This window comes from Denticeps clupeoides, chromosome 13, assembly GCF_900700375.1.
Source record: "Denticeps clupeoides chromosome 13, fDenClu1.1, whole genome shotgun sequence".
Classification (NCBI taxonomy): Eukaryota; Metazoa; Chordata; class Actinopteri; order Clupeiformes; family Denticipitidae; genus Denticeps; species Denticeps clupeoides.
In genome coordinates, this window is record NC_041719.1 from 15,905,034 (window position 1) to 15,924,916 (window position 19,883).

Here is a 19,883-nt window from a genome sequence, read left to right on the forward strand (position 1 = left end):
CCAGGGTGTGTTCTGGTGATGCAATTTTGGGTCGGGCGGATCAGAGCGGGAAGGCTGAAATGGATCAGCAGGGCCCTCAAGCAGAAAGGGTTGATATAAATATTTCTGGAGAGGCTGTCTCAACTGCAGAAACACACACGCAGTTACTTTGCTGACTTCAAACGAGGTCAACGGCAAGGCTGCATTAGAAGAAGAAAGTTTAAGGAACAAGTGCACCCGGCGCGGATTCCCATGATGGGGGGGTTCCCAGTCGAGAAGAGTGAAAGGTTTAAAGATGGCGCCGCCCCACCGACAGCTGCAGGCAGGCAATGATTAACCAGCCGTCCTGACACTTCCTCTCGATAGTGATAACATAAAGTAGGCTGCGCTGCAGCCTGTCATTTGATTGGACAGATACGCTGACGGAGGGGGTGCTATTTGTTTCTTCTGCCACGTCCTTCTGCTTTTCTTAGCAGAGCAGCAGGAACGAGGCAGGCGAGATAATGTGGAACGGTCACAAGTAAGTTCTGGAGTGAAGACATCAGAGCTGGGAATCAGCACTTCTTTTCCCTCCTTCCATGACTCCGTTTTAAAACAAAAAACGCACACACATCCACCAACATGTTAGAAATAACAAGCCCCACCACACCCTGGCTGAGTACGAAAGTCGGGTCGGGGGGATCATTTACCAAAAGAAGGAGAGTGGGGGGCAAAAGGCACCGACTCCTCTCCACTCAACATCCACCAGATGGCACACTGCTGAAGCAACTCGACACTCCGCTGAAGCAGGGGAGGGAGAGGGAAAATTCAGCACGGAGCTGAACGCCTGCATTCCTCCTGCATCCCGCCAAGCTCTCGCTTGCCAAGATCTGTCCGTACTGTTCCCCAGTCCGCGGCTCTGCCCGTCCTCTTCATCGCTCCTCCCGTTCGTATTTATTAATTCCCTCAGCGGCTTAGTCCTGAGAGGTGTTATGAGCCAAAAGAGAAGGAAAAAACTCCCTTAATCCCTGGAGCTGTAGGCCAATAGGTTAGGTTGCGAGGGAAAGTGGGGGCAGTTTTAGGCAGATTTGGTGTAAAGACAGATTTTAGCGAGTGGGCCTGGAGCCGGGAAATGGCTTCTTTGCTTCCTGCTTTTAGAACTGACGTGTTTTGAAAGCACAAGAGCAGAATGGCGGTCAGAGAGGACCCCGAGTTTATTCGGTTCCAGCAGTTTCAGCTGGAAAGGTGGAGAGTTTTCATCCATCAAAGAAACTAGTCCTGATCAGGCATTTTACTAAGAACACCCCCAGGGATTGACTTTATGTAATACCATTTTCTTCACTGCTGCCTGCCACATGTTGCTAAGGAACAGCTGGATCGTGTCTCATTTAGTATTTTAAATTCGTTATTGTCACAACCAGCAGCTATTAACAGAAATGATCTCATTCGTTTAACCAGAAATCAACACCATAGGCTGCACTTTATTATTCAGTAACTACAGTATTCGGAAATCTGCCTGAATTACAATGCGTGGGACATAACACCAGTTACAATGAAGTGTAGATCATTTGTTAAAGTTTGTTACACTTCACTATATTCACTAATATTCACTATGTTCACTAAGTGCAGGGCAGAGGCCACTGGCCTGGTGATTCATATTAGGCCTCTTTGTCAAGACCTTTGTCAAGCGGCACAGACCCCCCAAAAAAGGAATTAATAAGATTTAGGGTTTTAGGTTTGTGGGACCACAGGACACACAGACAGCAGAGATGGAGCTGTCATCCATTCACCTAAAATATTACCGCGACTCCAGATCAATGACTTGAAATGAGGACGTCAGCTGCAACAGAGGGGAATATCTGCCACATTGGGTGCCGTTGACCCCAATATAAATATCCTCAGGGGAGAAACCCATTCAGCTCAGTCTATACTCTGGCACTTATATCCATGTGCAAAAGAGCGCCACACACACGTTTAATTATGAGGAACAATTCGACAGACACTGTTGCTCTTAAGCCATATTCTCAAACATAAACCCCATGTCACTTTTCAAAGTGATTCAGTATTGACTGAGGAATGCATCTGTAACACGCTTCACTCCTGTTAAAAGCATCAATCAGTCTTTTCCCGAACTGTGTCGTTGTAAGACTAGCGTAAACCTGCCATTTAGAAGGAAGTGGAGCAGTCCCTCTCGTCGGTGCAGCTGCTGTGAGACCCCCCCCACCCCTGACGCCTTCCGCACTCGAAGACCACACATATATATGCGCGTGTAACGTCATGCTCGACACCAGAACCTGCCACCGTTTCCTGCTCATCTGTAGTCGGCCGCAAAGAGAACTCCTGGCAAGGGCCCAGGACTTGGGCCTGTGTTCAATTCACATCGCCGATTGTTCAATAAAAAAAAAAAGAAAACTGTTTCTGTTGAAGTTTCTCTGAAGCTGTGTTGAGCAGCAGACCAGACCACAGCGACCTTTTCACTGAGTGGCGAAATGAGATGCGTGTGGTGTTGCAGGGGCAGACATCCGTTTCACACGTCCTGGGCTGAACCCGTCCCTTCAACAAGTGGCTTTTGGCAGTGTTGATTATTGGGCAGTCTATATTATTTATATACTACATTTTTTTGACAATATCAGTAAATCAGTTCGATTCATGATTTTATGGGTGAACTAATTGCAATTTCACAGGACCACACAGTCAGAATGCATCATGAATTCTGAAGTCTTTTGACACTCATGAGACCATGAATGATTTTGCATGATGTGCAGCAGGACAGAAATTCTGGGCAATATTTTCAAACTAGCACTAAGCGCAGCTTAGGCTCCCTTCAAAGTTTTCAGCGAGATTTCAGTAGCAAACAAGACCCTCTATTGCATAGCACCAGTTTAAAAATAGGGTAGCTCATACTAATAAGGGTAGCTCATCTTAAAATTGGGGTTATGGATCAAATCAAGATGATTTGTGGAGAAGCAATTCCAATAAAAGATCAGCCCAAAGAGTGAAACCACAACAGCACTTCTGTGATTGACACTGAGAAAAACTGGGGCAAAACCAAACTGGATTTACTTGCTCTCTGAAGTGCTCTTCTCTGCTAATGTCATGTTAAAACGTGTAACACAGAACATAACTCCAGATCTGACAGTAACACTAATCTCAACTGGGTATTTACCCATTGTGCGGTGCAGGAACGCGGGGCGTTCTGTGAATCTGTGAGAATAAGCTTCCAACACGGGGCCTGGGCGCCTGACCTTGACTCATCAAGTAAAAGTTGCACTCCTACACTCATTTTCACAATGACTGACTCTTTTGAAGTTACAAAGCAAACCCAGAAAATGTAAAAGAATTTAAAAGATTTTGCTCAACTTTCAGATTTAATAAACAAATGTTGCTGGTCAAAATCAGCAATGATTGTTGCCACACATCAACACAACATGCGGAAAATGCAGGAAAACTACCAAACAACACTTTTACACGAGCAATTACAGATACTAATGCTGAACTCTTTACTCAAATACACATAATTATGACGAATCCACTTCTGAATAGCAGAGGTGTTTCACGTGATTTCAGGGGGGCTGAGTGGATCTGGTTCAGACAACTTTTGATTGGGCTGATCCAACCATGTCATGGCTAACACATACCCTATGCTTATTTACTATTGACTCAACCTGGATTTGCGAGTATGATTTGATATGCTAAAAGTATTGAAAAAGACCAGTAATGATTTGGAATGCTGTGCATCCAGCAAGTCTATGGCAATGAGTGTCCAGTCTGACGAAAGTCCTTCTCCCCTTCCCATTTTTCTACCAGCAAGTCAGCATTCAGTGTTCATTCCATAGAAATTCATGTTTTTCTCAAATTCAAAGCTTATGTTTTTTAAATTTTTTTGTATTTTCAAATCAGCCATGGTCAAACCCAATTTCTTCATAAACCATGTTAAAAAGAGAGCTGAATGTAAACAGTTACAGGCAATGTAGGGCATGCATGTGTACGATGAGTGTGTGCAGGGACAGTGCCTGGCCAATCATGGTAGGTCTCTGGGCAAAAAATTCAGAAGTTGACAATGGCCTGATAGGACCTGAGTTAATCAGTTACACTGGCTCACGTCACACAAATTTGCAACCTGGCAATTATTTTCTGCTCATTTACCCTTAATTCTCCACTGCTGCAGATATTCACTAACTGAATTCCAAGGGCTTCAGTCTCTAGCATCCCAAAGATGTTGCATGGGGTAAAGGTCACCTGAACCCCAGCACCCTCAAGTGCCACCGTCACCAAAGAGCCTGTAATGCAGTGTCACATACGTCAAGATATTTTTAAACAGGTTGACTATACAGATGTTGTGTGTCACAACACAGAACGAGGCGACGATCCAGGCGCAGATTTGATTAGACCTTGTCTATTTTATATAGTTCTATGTTGTACATCGCAGAAACTTGTGTTTTAAGTAAACAATTAAAGTTCTGTTTTTGTCAAGAAAAATTCCCCGAATTCAAATGGCGTGCGAGTGAAGGCATGTTGTAATATTTATTATGAACTTTAAAATGAACAGCAAACAGAGACGAAAAAAAAACAAACAAACTGAGACCTGTTGTTTTTTTGTTTTTTTTTTCAAAGGAGGCATAATCTGCTGCAACGAGGACTCATTCACATTTTTTTTTCATTTGTTACCCGAGTAGATTTTATCAGCAAAGAGCTGTGAAAACTATTGTTATTAACAGACTGCGTTCCCCGAAAACCGACCACAAGTTTAGTCAGATCTGAGAGCTCTGACCTACATAGAAAGTACAAAACAATCCTAAAAATACATCTAGTCAGTTGTTGTACCAACACGTTGGGACGAAACGGATGCTGGCTTGTGGCCCATGGGCTGAAGACGCACATGCGTGCAGTACACACAGCGGCAGGTTTACCATCACAAATGGGGCAGTTTCATCATAGCCTATAGTAAAGTATACAGACGTCCTGTTATGTCCTGCTGTCGTGAATGACTTGTCATTGTCAAACCCTTTGACTCCATGTGACGCAACTCCTTTTATGAGAACAAAGTCAGGTCGCGCCCTCATCTCTGGGACAGTGTGCTAAACATATATATTCAAACACACACAAACATGTTAGTATAACAGCTGTCGTGCTGAGGTTGAAGGTTCAGATGCTATCGGTGATGTCACCTCCATGCCGTCAGCAGTTATCGGAGCTAAAAAGGCACGAGCACAACACGCGCACAAGTGCAACAAGAAAGAGACGCTGAGAGGTGGTGTCCACGTGACTGTTCTCCGAGGATCTGAGGAAAAAGGAGGGGAGATTTCCTTAAACTTAATAACAGCATGAAAGCAGTATCAACCCACCCCCTCCGTTTTTATCCAGAAGCAAGGAACTGAAAAGGCCTCTGAGTGGATCTGCACCGTGTTACAACGCGGTTGCATCATGCCTCAGAAAAGCTTGCTCGACATGTGTCCTCGCTGACAATGCGCACCGAAGCTGGCGGAAATTTGCTCTGAAATGAGAGAAAAGATCGTGTAAAAGGCTGCATGGGGCAAGCCTCTGAGAAACCGGCTTTTATTGTAGAGCGCGGTAATCAAATGTCTCATCGTGCACCCATCTGCTCCAGTTGTTCCAAAAAAAGGCTTGTTGGGGGGGGGGGGAGCCCGCATGTACGCCATTTGTTGTAGTGTGATCTCCATCTCCATTCTCGACTGCCGCATGGGTGCAGCGTCAGGTTCCTGCTCGTCCCAGACGTTCACCTCGACATATTCCACTTTCGGCCAGGGGGGCGACTTGGAAGACCACGCGCTCTCAGAGCCACGGCCTTAGAGCCACCCGGTGACAATGCGTCACTCCCGGCTGCGGGCTCATGGGAAACAGCTGCTCGGTTAATGGACCGAAACAGTCGTTATTGATCACTTACCCTACCTTTCCAACCCCGACGGTCTTCTTTAAGTGGGTCATTTATTTTTGTGTGCAATTGGTTGAGTAAAAGTTTGCCAAGGTTTTGCAGTAATTATCTCGTGCTCGTGTGGCTGAGCACAGCGGGGGGCCTCGGTAAATTACACATTTCGCTCCAAACTCCTGGATGGTTTATGGCCGTGCATTATGCATTACTGCGTCGAAGCGCCTCAAACAACCCCCGAGTGGATTGGAATAAAGTTGACGTTGCTCTTTGTTTGGAGCTTGACGCAAGTCTTTATTTGGCAGTGCTGAATCGGAGATTGCTGTAAAAAGGAGAGGGGGGGCCTTAATTATTTTGGAGACGTCTCTCCCTCTTGGCTTGTGAACACCTGGGGTGTTTTTAGTGGGACGCAGGATCCAGATGGGCGGATGCCCGGGCGATTCCAGCGAGAACAGACTGAGACTGAGCTCCGACACGGATGCTGTGCGAAGGTTAAGGAAACACGACACATTATTACCGATGTGGGGATACGCCGCACCCTGCCAAATGAAGCCCCTAAATTTAACGTTAAACGACAGCCATAAGAAACATGGTCTGAAGAGTTCAAATGAATACATTTAAACACCAGGCACCCCTGTCTCATTTGGACAGACTTTGAAAACCAGTCATGGTATGAAAAGACATTTTCTTTGGTGTATTTTTCCCACCTAATTGAGTTGAGCGGATTTTATTAAGTGCTGCCAGGCAGCTGCTTGTCTTGTCATGGATACTTCAGTGGGTTCATCACCACTGACGACTCGAGAGTTCCGCCGTGCCCGTGGGCTCCGTGCTTCCGCCACCTCTCCTCTACAGCAACAGCCCACACAGCGCGACGTGACGCTAGCCGAGGTAGCGCAGGAGCAAACTATTTTTGGAACACACCTTCCTGTCTTCACGTTCACGCGTAAAGCATGCAGTTCGCCACTTGTCTCCCACCACCGTCGCAATCCAAACTGTCATTAACAAGTAAATAAATAATTACACGAAACGGAAAAAAAAAAAAAAAAGTGCAGTTATCAAAGTGTCTAATTGAAACAGAGAATGAGGCTGAATAAAAATTGTTCCATGAAAATAAATTCAACAACCACAAAACGTGATCATGAGTCATAGACAGAAGGCACGAGTCTCGTACCGGCATCTCTCCCAGGGACGAAAGAAAAGCAAAAATTAGGAAATGCATTCAGCATTTACCGCTGGTGTGAACGTGCGTTTGAAAGGAAGTGCCGGCCCGGTCGTGCTGTTCTGTCTGCTACCTGTGATATTGATTTCAGAGGTCGGCGCTTCGGCTTTTTTTAAAAAAAAAACAGGGAGTTAAGCAGGATTTGCAACAGTTCAGGAACTCAATATTCTCATGTACTGAAAATCACTGTCCTGCAATTTTGTAAAATATGTGTTTGAAAATGATATATGAACCCTTTTAAATCCGTGCACAAATCTAGCTTGCATTAAAATGCATTAAGTGTGTTTTTGAGTGGCACTGAAGATCCACTTTGATTTTTTACCAGCCTCCCAAGTCGCACATGCAAGCGGGCATGTGTACACATACACACACAAAGTGAACGTGGCTGTGGGAAGAAAACAAGACGAAAACAAGCCAAGCGGGTGCAGAAACAGCCTGCCGGACCTGTACACCCCCTGCCAGGCTTGTCTGCTGTCAGCGTGCAGGGGACAGCGGTGGTGCAGAAACAAGATGCACACGAAGCACTAAATGCATGCGGACATATTTCTGATCATTGCTGAGATCAAATACATATTTTTATTAACATTTAACTCATTTAAACGTATTCAGAAGGTTTGTGCTTTTTTAACGTACACACCTTCAGCAATATTATACAAGAGAAATATAAACAGGGGGAGAAAATCTCCGAGTGAGAAAACGTACTTTGCCACTTTGTGTTAATATTCAGTGCAATCATCTCAAAAAATAAGTCAAAAACTGTGTGTTTGCATGAAAAATTTTTTATTTGTTCGTTTTTAGTAAACGTATATTAACAACATCACAAAGGCATTCTTTCATCCAAAAAAAAAGTTCCATCGTTGTGGATGATGCGGACGAGCCGCTGCCGTTCTGCAATAAACTCAGTCTTTGCATTGAGTTAAAGTGCCGTAGAAAACAGCCAGAAAAAAAGCTCACGCTGATCCGGTAACTGGCGTAACCAGCGGGTAATTTACAGCTTCTGTTACCTGCTTCCCAGATTGCACAGAGACACAGTAATCTGCACATCATCAGTGTTCCATCCGCTCCGCTCCGCCAGCTCGGCCTCCACTGCGCTCCTGTGGCCTCACTTCATTTTAACAAAATGTTTATTCACGTTGTTGTTGTTGTTGTTGTAATGCTTCTATGTATTGACTATAATTAAATGTGATCGTCCTGACATGTGGAGGGGCCAGTTGTTTGTGGGTGTTCGCTGTAAAAACACCTTCAATGCCCGTTGCTGTCACCGCACCCTCGTCATCGCAGACTGACCTTCCTTTCTGTCTCTTGCCCACAGCCCAGCACATGCTGCTACTGTGTCAAAGCATGAGCAGGGTGCGAGAGGAGGGTCCGCCCGCCCCGTGGAGCCATCACAAGCAAAACTTCTCAGGTGGGCCCTGACACAACAGTCGCCTCGGAGTTCAAATTAAAAAGCCCAAAGGCGCGAATCTCCCTCTGCAGCGCTGGTCATGACTGAATCATCACACGCGAGTGGCCTTTGGAGGGAGGCCTTTTCCTCCGGAGCGAGCGGGGCAGGAACCGGAGCACATCCGGGCTCTTTTTCCCGCTCAGTGCACGGATACGATCCGCTACAGGCTGCCCGAGTCGGCCCACTCGCTCTCGGCGGCACGGTCATGAGGAGATTCCACTGTGCTCAGCAGTGCCGGCTCGAAAAGCCTGACCTCAGCACCTTAATTCTACTTTTAGATACTTTACTGTTTGCTTTTTGCAACATAATCGTGATCTTTTAAAATACAAAAAAAAAAAAAAAGTAAACTGCCCATATGCTCCGGCCAATGACATTAAAACGAAACGAAACCACAACATGTTGAATATGGACTTGATTATTGATTTATTTAGCCTAAATCCATCATTGTATGTACCAAGAGTGAGACATTCCAACACATGGCCCAGAAAGACGGTGGCGCGCACACGCGCGCGCACGCAACAGGTCGGGCGCGCGCACGGCGGCAGTGCGCGGTGGAGAAGAGGAGCAGGAGAAACCGGAGAAAGCAGCAAAACTAGAACACTGAACCCCAAAAAACACAGACTTTCCCGGAAAATTAACAACAACAATAATAATAGGACAGAGTAATATTATAAATAAAATGCACAGCCAGAGGCCTCCAGCAGCCGTTCCACGGCAAAGGTTGGTCGGTCACCGGCCAGTTGACTTTAGACCTTTGTAAGCGGACGCCAGCGCCGCGGACCTGACGGAGACCACCCCGAAACTGTCGCGACGGGGACCACGCGTGACGCGGTTAATAACAAAACAGAAATCCATGTAGTGCAAAACCAGACAAGACGCGCTGCACAATAACAACTTCTTACGCTGCATAGTAAATGTGAAGGTCTCTCTCTCACTCTCTCTCTCTCTCTCTGTGTGTTGCTGACGACACATAACGGGCAATCTGAGGCCGTTCCTTCATGTTCCGACAACAAGTGAAAATGTGACGGAAGGGAGAAGCGGGGACAGGACGCCGCGCCACGAGCTCACCTGGCGAGGCACCGAACCCACGGCGAGACGCTCCCCGGCCCGCCGGGCTCCGCGCGTCCGACGCCTGGTGTCGCTGCGTATTTAAAAAAAATATATATTATAATAATAGTAAATTAAAAAAACGAACTTTCTATCGGACCGCGCAACCCACGGATCCCACTTCTCTCGTCCGAAGCTGCACAATAAAACGTATAAATGTCTATATTTCAAAAGATCTCCTCGCTAAGATAAATAATCACGCCCTTACACCGGAATAAAAAAATGGCCAGTAGTCCACATCACCGAAGAAAACCGCGACACGAAGAATAATTCAAACCAGGACCCAGGGGGGGAAAAAGGACAGAGACCCACGTGTATAAATTCTAATAAAGTTCTGCGGCGCCGTGCGCTCCAGATGTGTTCGCTATAGGTTATGGGTGCGGGTTTAATACACGGACCGCCGGCGCACGGACGCGCTGCTTATGTCACGGGAGCGCAAATGAGTTCTGAGTATTTCGAGGCCGGGCCACGGGCAGCGCCGAGCAGCCAATCCGCCCGCTCACGTGACCGGCCGCGCGCGGACGCGTCCACCGCGCGGGGGGGGAGCGCGCCGCCCGGAGCGGCCGCTTTGGCGCGGAGCCGAATAACGCGCGTCCCGCGGTCGCGGCGGCGAGGGGCGACGTCGGTCGCGGCGACGTCGTTCGCGTCGCGCGTGGCGCCGGGGGACTTTTCGCCGCGAACGGCGCGCATCGGGAGAGCGGCGCTCCCCCGCTCTCCAAAAATGGTACGGCCCGAAGCTCAAATTCCGAGAATTGAGCTCTCCTGATTCTTAGAACTGGGGTTCTTAGAAGTGGTGATGCAAGAAGTTTCTAGGAAAGCGCTACCAGGTGATTTTTTTCCCTTTTTTCTCTAATTCTGCCCGCCGCGCTCGTGCTGCTCCGGCGCGCTGCCGCGTCCGTCGCGTCGCCCCGTGTTTGCTCTGCCTTTTTTGGGGTTATTTGGTTGCGGCTGTTGGCGATCCGATGGCGGCTCGGGGCTCCGGTTCGGGGGGCTGGACGGCGGCTCGGGCGCGGCGGGCGGGACCCGAGTCGAGCTGTCAGACGCGGGCGGGACGCGGGGCTCTTCAGCGGCCGGCGTGCTGGGGCGATGTCGGGACCGTTGTGCGTGTTTTCTGGCGAATAACGCGGGCTCGTCGGGCGCTGCGATCAGAACACGACGCCGCTTTCGGCGCGGATTAGTTCCGTCCGCGAGTTGTTTACCGGGCTGTCCCCGCCGCCGTCGCCGTCGCGCCCCCGAGACGGCTCGGAAAGCGTGAGTTCGGCTCGCCGCGGCTGGTGAAAAGTTTGCCCGAGTTGCTGTCACTTGCCGCGGAGAGTTCAGGGCGCGTCGCGCGTCGTCGTATTTACACCGAAACAAAATGACTAAAAACCGAAACGCGTCCCGCGCGTTAACCTTGTAAAGTGTGATTTTATTTATTTTATTTATTATTCTAATTTTTATGATTATTTGTATTATTATTTTAATGTTTTTACGCATTGAAGGGGAGTTTGTTGTCGCGGTCGCCGCAGCAGGTTCTCGGTCGGACTTGCGGCCAGAATAAGTTGCGCGGCCGCGGGTGAACGTGGATCGGTCCGCATCGCCGCCCACTTGGGCTTTTCAGTTTGTTTACAGTCGCGAGGGGGGGAAAATCCTCAACGTCTTGCTGACATCTCGTGGTAGAAACGCGATTAAAAAGCACGGGAACGCGGGGCTGTGCGGGACCGCTCGTTCTGCCACGAAGGTCGGATTAATTGGGATTATGAGCATGATTATTGCTTGTTAATAAACCGGCGGGGGTGTCAGTCAGGGTCACGGCCATTAATGCCGCGCTGGGAGACTCGGGCGCCAACTTCGGCGCAGCGAGGACGCGGGACCGGGTGGGGGTGGTGAAATGAAGAAAGGAGCGAATAAATCGAGAAAGTCGAGAGACGCCCCAGCTGCGGAATACTTTTATTACCTGGAGGGAGGGGGTAAAACTCTTCTCGCTGCCCCAGGGTCAGGTGCAGTAGGTCGAGCGCTCTTGGCAGGGTTGCCAGGTTCGCTTATCATGAACCGCGCACCCCCTTCAACCATAAAGGTTCATCGTAAACCTTTAGAGTCGCGTGGTTTTGGGTCTTTGGATTAATTGATCAAATTGGGTGGGTGGGGGAGGAAGACCCGGCCGAGCCGTGAAAGGTGGCTGGTACCCCGTGAGATAAAATTAAGTTATTATTTTGTGCGCATATGTGTTTACCACGGGCATAAAACACGAGGAACTGGCCACTGTTTACATCGTAATGTGTTTTTTTTTTTTTTTTTAAGTCTCTTATTTTACGCTTTTCACTGACCGGGTTGCCAGATATGGCTCTAATTTTAAGACAAAAAGCGTCCCAAGGGGCTCGCGTCGCGGCATTTTAAGTTCTTTTCTAGTTATGTGCGTAACCTTGTTTTATTAAATTGCGTCTGATGCTTTTTTTTATCACGCAACTTTGTTGTGAATAAATCCAATCTTCCCCTCACAATGCAACCTCTTTGTTAAACTGAGAAAGTCTCGCAGCATTCCTCACGGAGGCGCGCGTGGAAATAACTTCTCGTCATCATAACTTCGTTATGCTCCGCCGGCACTGCTACGGTTTGTTGGATTGGGACGTGTTTTGTAATTGCAGCAGCAGTCGGGGCAAATGCCTTTAAATATATTTTTTGCTGTGGAGGGTAAAAGCTCATCAGCCCGATCAGTGACACCTCCTCCCCCCTGGAAACGAAGTATTTCATTACACCGAAGTAACCGTGAAGAGCCATAAATAAAACGTTCGACGTCTGCTGCCACCTAATGGTGAGAATTGGAAGTGACGTCGATGGTGCTTTTGATTTGTTTAGAATGTGTGCAGAAAAAACAGATTCCTATTTCATGTTCTTTTTTTTTTTTCCCCCTCCGTTGCGGCCTTGGCTGTGCAACGAATGTAAAATGTAATTTAAAGTGGCACGTTGCATCTTGGCCTCAGGGTACACACTCTGACACTGACCGATTACGTTTAATTTGTTCCAGATCTCAACAAAATGGCATGTGCAGCCGATAGCTGCATCCAGTTCACGCGCCATGCAAGTGACGTCCTGCTCAACCTCAACCGGCTGCGCAGTAGGGACATCCTCACCGACGTCACCATCCTTGTTGACAGACAGCAGTTTCGCGCTCACAAGACGGTCCTCATGGCATGCAGGTACGTTGTTTGAAGGGGCCTTTTTTTATTATTATATTATCATCCAGATGCTCACCGTGTTTCTTCTGCTCTTCCTTCCAAAGTGGCCTGTTCTACACCATCTTTACTGACTCGCTCAAATGCAACCTGAACGCCATAAGCTTGGACCCCAAGGTCGACCCCGAGGGCTTCGCCATCCTCCTGGAGTTCATGTACACATCACGCCTGACTCTGAAGGAGAGCCTCATCATGGCCATCATGAACACTGCCATCTACCTGCAGATGGACCATGTCGTCGACACCTGCCACAGATTCATCAAATCCAGGTAGGCCGAATGAAACGCAACCAGAGTGCCTGGTGCCATGCGAAGGAAGGCCTGTTTTCTGACTCTGCTGTCATTCTTCAGCGACCCCTCCATCAAGCTGCCCAGAGAGGATTTCCTTGTCAGCCCCTTGATCTTACCTCAGGACGTCCACAGCTACCGGCCCCACGACATGGTTGACAATCTCTCTGGGCGAGCGGCTCCTTTCAGGGATGGGAGACCCTTCAACTCCGGCATGTTCAGCGGCGTCAGCAGCCCCAGCAGCTCCTACCATCTCTACAGCCAGTTCCCAGTGCAGGGGTTCCCCTTCCCTCTCTGCAAGCTCAACGATGCCAAAAGCACTTTTGCAGACTTCTCCAAGCCAGGCATGATCCACCACAAACACTGCGCTCCACCGGACAACGGCAACCCCTTGCTTGTAGAATACTCCCGGGCCGCCGCAGCCGGCAACTCCTCCGGCATCTGCGGCGCGGCCTCCTACTCCTCCCGGGAGATGGGGAGGGATGAAGAGATGAAGAGGGAGAGCCTGGAGGGAGTGGTCCAGTCTATCGGCATGGGCGCGAGGAAGCACACCTTCTCCAGCTTGGCCCAGGAGCAACAGCAGAAGGACGCGGGGAAGGAGCAAGGGGCGTCGGCCGAGGTGGAGCTGGGCCACCAGCCCTACCCGGCGGGCATCTCCTCCAGCGGACGCAAAGCCCTGATGAGCAGCCCCCAGAGCCCGCTCAAGTCCGACTGCCAGCCCAACTCGCCGACGGAGTCCAGCAGCAGCAAGAACGCCGCGCTGAGCCAAGCCATGCGGCCGCTGCCCCTGCAGGGCAGCCAGGACCCCAAGGCTCGCAACTGGAAGAAGTACAAGTACATCGTGCTCAACCAGAGCACCAAAGAGGAGGAGCAAAGTCCCCGCTCGCCACCGCGGCTGGGGATGCCGCCGTTCCTACACGCCGGCGATACCGAGCATCCGGACGCGCAGGCCAGCACCAACATCAGCGAGCACTGCGAAGACTTCTCCGTGCCCCAAGCCAGCCGCCTGAACAGCATCATCAACAGGTCAGAGCCTTTGATTCGACTGATTAATGTCCAAGACACGCCCTTTAGGGTTGTTGGGAACAGTTGTCTCAACATTTTATTTTTATTGCATGACAGGACTCTGGAAGGATCTCAGAGAACCAGTGATGGTCACACGTCTCTCTTCATGAGCCACTTAAAATGCTCCTCCTGCGGCTCCCAGTCTCCACAGCACTCCGAGGTGTGTCCCAACACTCCGGCTTCCCGCCTCGCCGAGGAGATGTCCGAGCTGCACTCCGAGTATTCCGACTCCAGCTGTGGTGAGTTCTCTGTCTGTCTTCTTTGTACTTACCCATAATTCCAAGGGCATGAATCCCTCTGGATGAAGTGGTTACCAACAGAATTATAGATCTGATTTCCCCCACTTTTGTCATCCAGAAAATGGCACTTATTTTTGCAACGAATGCGACTCCAAGTTTGCAGAGGAAGAAACTCTTAAACGCCACATACTTCAAGTCCACAGTGACAAGCCATACAAGTGTGATCGCTGCCAAGCAGCCTTCCGCTACAAAGGAAATCTGGCAAGTCACAAGACTGTGCACACAGGTAAAAAAAAAAAAAAAAAGTTAATATTTTAAATCATAATATTAATAATATAAAATAAAAAATATTCATCATATATATATTTTTTTAAATCCAATTTGCTATTACTAGGAGAGAAGCCGTATCGCTGCAACATCTGTGGCGCCCAGTTCAACAGACCAGCAAACCTCAAGACTCACACGCGCATCCACTCGGGAGAGAAGCCATACAAGTGTGAAACCTGCGGCGCCCGCTTCGTGCAGGTGAGGAAGGAAATGACTTCAACAGCTTGGGTCTGTTACCCCAAAAAAAGCCTTGAAAGCTCAGTCCTCGCTCTCCCCGGCAGGTCGCGCACCTCCGCGCCCACGTGCTGATCCACACCGGAGAAAAGCCATACCCATGCGAGATCTGCGGGACGCGTTTCCGTCACCTGCAGACCCTGAAGAGCCACCTGCGCATACACACGGGGGAGAAGCCCTACCATGTAAGTACCGCCCCCAACGAGACTCTCCGCCGCGGTTCTGCCGCCCGGCCGCTGAACGCCTCTCTTCTGTCCCCGCAGTGTGAGAAATGCAACCTGCACTTTCGCCACAAGAGTCAGCTGCGCCTGCACCTTCGGCAGAAGCACGGCGCGATCACCAACACCAAGATCCAGTACCGCATGTCCGCGGCCGACCTGCCCGCCGACTTGACCAAGGCCTGCTGAGCAGCTTCATCTTGACCATGGCATTCAAGGACCCTGACTTGGAACAATCATCCAAAATCGTAGTGCCACACTGTGTTGACGTGATCGGATACGGGCAGTCGATGCCACCTTTCAAACGGGTTTCTTCTACATGTGAACACGGAACCATATCTGGTCTCTTGTTGTCACTTTAATGTTTATATTTAAATAAAATATATATATATATATATAGTGTAATGATGGGAGTGTTTATAAGCTTTGAGTTACATAAAGCTTTATTTTGTTGAGAAAAAAAATACGGATGGAATGTAAGTTTTTGAGAATACAGTATTTTATATCAAAGAGCTTACTTTTGGGAATTTTGATTGAAGGGAGGTATATTTTCCAATCAGAAACACATGTTAAAATATGCAGTTATTTAAAAAACAATATAATAATAAAACTAAAAAAAAGCTTCGGTATGACCAAGATGTTTCGCTTCAAATGTTATTTGTACAGAAAATGTGATGTTTTTCTTCTGGCAAGTGAAGGTTTACAGTTTTGTCCTTGTATTAGAATCTGAAGTAAAAGAGAAAAAAACCTGTTGTAATATTGTCTAGTTTTCTTGTTTTGTACATGCACTGTGTGCTCCAGGTGCCTTTTTCTATGGTGACTGAATTCCTTTCCATTCAGCCCAGCTCTATTAAGGTACAATGAAAGGGCAGCACTTGTCATGTGTGTTCATTTTTATTTTCCAGTGTTTGTGTGTGTGTGTGTGTGTTTTCTTTTGTTATTATTATTCATTCTTATCATTATTATTAAATGCTTTTCACCCACTTAAAAAAATGCTATGTCATTGCTTTGAGCTGTAAATCTTCAGGACTTGTTTTGGGATTGGAAAAGAATGCATTAAGCTTATTGTACAAAATAGATGTATGAATGTAAAATAAAGGTATTGCATTTGTATGTATCATTACTGGATCAAGAGTCCTGAAATTACATTTGACTAGGTTAAGCAGTAAAAATGACTGCCATCAATACTTGTGGTGAAAATACATTTGTCTTGCATTCTTAAAAGATGTTGCAAAATATCAGGGTTCTGTTAGGATAACAGAATTATGCAGAAGCTGGCTAGTAATATCTCCTTTTCTAAAGAAATCAAAACTGCATCACAGGACACACACACACACACACTGCAGCTGGAAAGTATTCAGATTAAATGCATTTATTTCCTCTGAATTCTACACCCCACAATGACAATGTGAAAAAGTTAACTTGAGGTTTTTGCAAATTTATTGAAAAAAGCATGTGCTGTATATATAATACAGGTATTTAATATACATTTATATATTCACATATATAACTTTCAATGAAAATGTTTCTACTAATCTGAACAGTGAGAAAAGATCAAAAAGAAAAACACATTTCAATTATTAATTAATTAGGATTTTTATTAATTTAAAAAAGTATGAAATAAAGACCGCTTCATAGAAAAAAATAAGTTTCATTGGGGAAATAATCAGGTACAGTCCCTGTAATTATAGTCTGACTAAAGGAACTAGATTAGTCTGCACCACCATAAGCCTCTCACGTTTACTGAAAGGAACTTTTCTTCCTTTTATAAAAACCGGGAGAAAATTCTGGAATTTAGCGAATCTGTACCCTTACCGTGTTACGCAAAATCTCAAAAGTATCAGATCCTTAAAAGTGAAATTTCACTTCAGTGAAATACCAAACACTGTGTTTACATGGACACTCTGCTCTGCAAGCATTACTGGGGCTTTTCCCCACTCACACACACTTCAGTCGAAACTGGCCAGGTACCAGATGTATTTTTGGGTTCCTCCTATAGCACAATTCCACAAGCTTCTTCCAGCACACGTGAAGTCAGCAGATCATTCCTTTTCATCTCTGGCATTGCCAAAGGAATGCAGCAAATCAAGAATCCAAACTGAATCACGAAACCAAGTCCGTTTAGGGTTAACTGTACAGAATTGTTTCCACCTCTACTCAGTGTCACAAATAGACTTAAAACCAGTGGCAGTGGGCCTCAAGGTCCATGAAACTTTACACAGACAAATTTTTTTGTAACGTTCTTTATAAAAATGATTTTATTTCACATGAATATTACATAAATGTAGTTAAAACACACACAGGCAAAAGCTCTTTCACTCCAAATCAAGGAAATCAAACACTACGGTGTCATTTAGATCTTCAGGACCAAGCCTCCAGTGATTTTCTTTCTTAGTAGACACCTGGGGAAATAGTGACACTGATATTTCACCAAATCCACTACACAACGCCAGGCCGGAGGGCAGTGCCTTTCATACCTCGTCATCGGACACGTCATCGAGCGTCGAGTTCAGCAGAGGACAGTCAACCTGGCATCTGTCCTTCAAGACGCGTGGTTTCGGAGAGAGTGGGTCTGAGTAAGGATCTCTCGGACAAACCTCAGATAGTTCAAAATGAAACAATGGTCATTATATAAGTAAGTAAGTAAGCCACATTACACTGATTATTCAATACATTTTACGTTAGTACCCTTTTTAATATACATATTAGATGTAACATGAGGGGGAAATAGATTTTTTTTCTCTCCCCACACAAGATATTATTTCAACACTCAAAGAAAACTTCACATAACCTGTGAGCATAGTCCAAATTCTGTGATGTATGGCCTTCCTGCTTCTATAATTATGGATTATAACACATGTAGGATAATTACAGAATTAATATAAGACTTGTCTCTCAAAATATGCCTAAAAAGTTATCCGGTAGTTGTGTAATATAGAAGCTAAATAACTAAATAAACAGAAGGAAAAAAAAAATGCCTTATATGTAAAGAACTTGCCCTGCACACACTCATTTAACAAACTATGGAGTATTTTTCAGTGCGGTGGCTTTTGACGGCCCCTCCACGTCACTGTAGTTGGAGGCATCAGTCTTACAAATAAATGTAATTTAGACGCACCTCGACGTCTATACAACTGGAACATAACGGATGAATCTTGGGATGATTCTAGGCAAAGAACCCAAAGCAGCCACCTACAGTGTCCTTGACATTTACAGCATTTACCAGACGCCCTTATCCAGAGCGACTTACAATCAGTAGTTACAGGGACAGTCCCCCCCCCCCGGAGCAACTTAGGGTTAAGTGTCTTGCTCAGGGGACACAATGGTAGTAAGTGGGATTTGAACCTGGGTCTACTACACTAGGCTACTACCACCCGCCTTGACATGAGCAGACAGGTCCATTTTAGGAGCTGTTCTGGGTGGGTTTCCTGTGAAGGGAGCCAACGTGACATGAATGTGGACATTGAAAAATCAAAAATCAAATATCTATGTTATGGTCCTCCTCTGGAGGACGCAGAACATTTTCAACTTCACATTCAGTCTTAAACAAAGGAAAATTATTTTTTTAAGGCCAATTTTACTTTTTCCACAAACAAAAATGGAACAAATGAGAAACATTCAATGGTTTTGACAGAAGCATAAAACGTCCAGTGGCCACAAGGGGGCAGCGTTTCCACTCGAGAAATTGCAAAACTGACAAAATCACAAAGGTTACAGTTTGACGTCACGAAACTTTAATTGTTGCATCAGGTCTTGAGGCTAAATGTATTAGCAAAGGAATTGTTTGAATTCGTTTAAAATGTCGCTAATGTTCTTTATATTATATTTTGATATTTGCGCAGTGCTGGACGCAGAAATGAGACGAAAAAGCTGCATCTTGCACCGCACAGTAATAAAAAATAAACTATTCGAGGTAACTGGGTTTTTCGTTTTTAAAATCAACTTCCTACAACGCACGGAGTTTTGACTAAAAATCCTCACGTCGTAACTACCGCATAAGTCAAAACGTGGCCATGCGACAGTCAACACGGCACGCAGGGGGCTTTATTACGACACATTCTGACAAGATATTGAAATAACAATAAAAAAGCTTTATGGTTAAGGAACAAAATGTGTGGTGCCGAACACAAACCGTCTAGGACGAAAACCACAAACTTACCGTATCAGTCACGCTCAGCATTATACTTCTTAAATATTAAATATCACCTAGACGACAACAACAACAAAAAATGTAGAGACACAACACAATCCGAAGGCGCAAAGATCTTTTCATGTTTTTATCACGGTTACATGCACCGACACACCTGATCCGAGTCCGGTTATCAGGCAGGCCGCGCAGGTGCAGTTAGAGGCGCTCACCACCAGGTGGCGCCAAAACACGGAGCGGATCTCATTCATTCAGATCTGCTCAGCTGTACAATTTTAACAAATGTCGCTTTATGCAATGTCTTGATAGGAACGCAGTTAAAGCACTGTTTTTGATTATGATCAAACTTTCTTCTTTGCACAATTGATTTCAACAAACATTTGAATTCCTTGTCAGGAAAATTAATTCCTTCAATTCTGAGGCACATGTAATGTGCAACTCACACATAAACACACTATCCATATCACATTAAAAAAAGACTACTTAAAAAATGAAAATGAATATGCACATCTGACAGTGTGTGTTCTTGTTTTTATTTC

At 46.4% G+C, this 19,883-nt stretch overlaps 2 protein-coding genes and 1 long non-coding RNA gene across 5 annotated transcripts in view; 1 reads left to right on the top strand and 2 right to left on the bottom strand.

The window, feature by feature from the left end:
* lpp (LIM domain containing preferred translocation partner in lipoma) overlaps positions 1-10,046 on the bottom strand; it is a 174,573-nt gene extending 164,527 nt beyond the window's left edge. Inside the window, exon 1 of the mRNA XM_029001839.1 lies at positions 9,577-10,046. The gene's annotated coding sequence lies outside the window, so the exon portion shown is untranslated. The remainder of the gene's footprint in view (positions 1-9,576) is intronic.
* A 310-nt stretch (positions 10,047-10,356) lies between these two features.
* Positions 10,357-16,320, top strand: bcl6aa (BCL6A transcription repressor a). Of its 3 annotated transcripts, none has more exons than XM_029001835.1 (9): positions 10,357-10,442; positions 12,620-12,791; positions 12,875-13,096; positions 13,178-14,140; positions 14,237-14,418; positions 14,537-14,704; positions 14,813-14,943; positions 15,027-15,164; positions 15,243-16,320. In XM_029001835.1, exons 1-9 carry the CDS (start codon positions 10,412-10,414, stop codon positions 15,384-15,386), a joined length of 2,151 nt encoding a protein of 716 aa, XP_028857668.1. In that variant the 5' UTR covers positions 10,357-10,411; the 3' UTR covers positions 15,387-16,320. The 3 variants fall into 3 exon arrangements, with proteins under 3 accessions (XP_028857668.1, XP_028857669.1, XP_028857670.1); XM_029001836.1 differs by lacking the exon at positions 10,357-10,442 and adding an exon at positions 10,495-12,406; XM_029001837.1 differs by lacking the exon at positions 10,357-10,442 and adding an exon at positions 10,495-12,406 and having other exon boundaries at positions 12,644-12,791.
* Positions 16,321-17,430: 1,110 nt separating this feature from the next.
* LOC114802575 (uncharacterized) lies at positions 17,431-19,523 on the bottom strand. The gene is made up of 3 exons (XR_003751739.1): positions 19,357-19,523; positions 17,675-17,794; positions 17,431-17,599 (listed from the first exon to the last, which is right to left on the bottom strand). It is a non-coding gene; the product is annotated as an uncharacterized LOC114802575 (long non-coding RNA).
* Between the last annotated feature and the right edge of the window lie 360 nt (positions 19,524-19,883).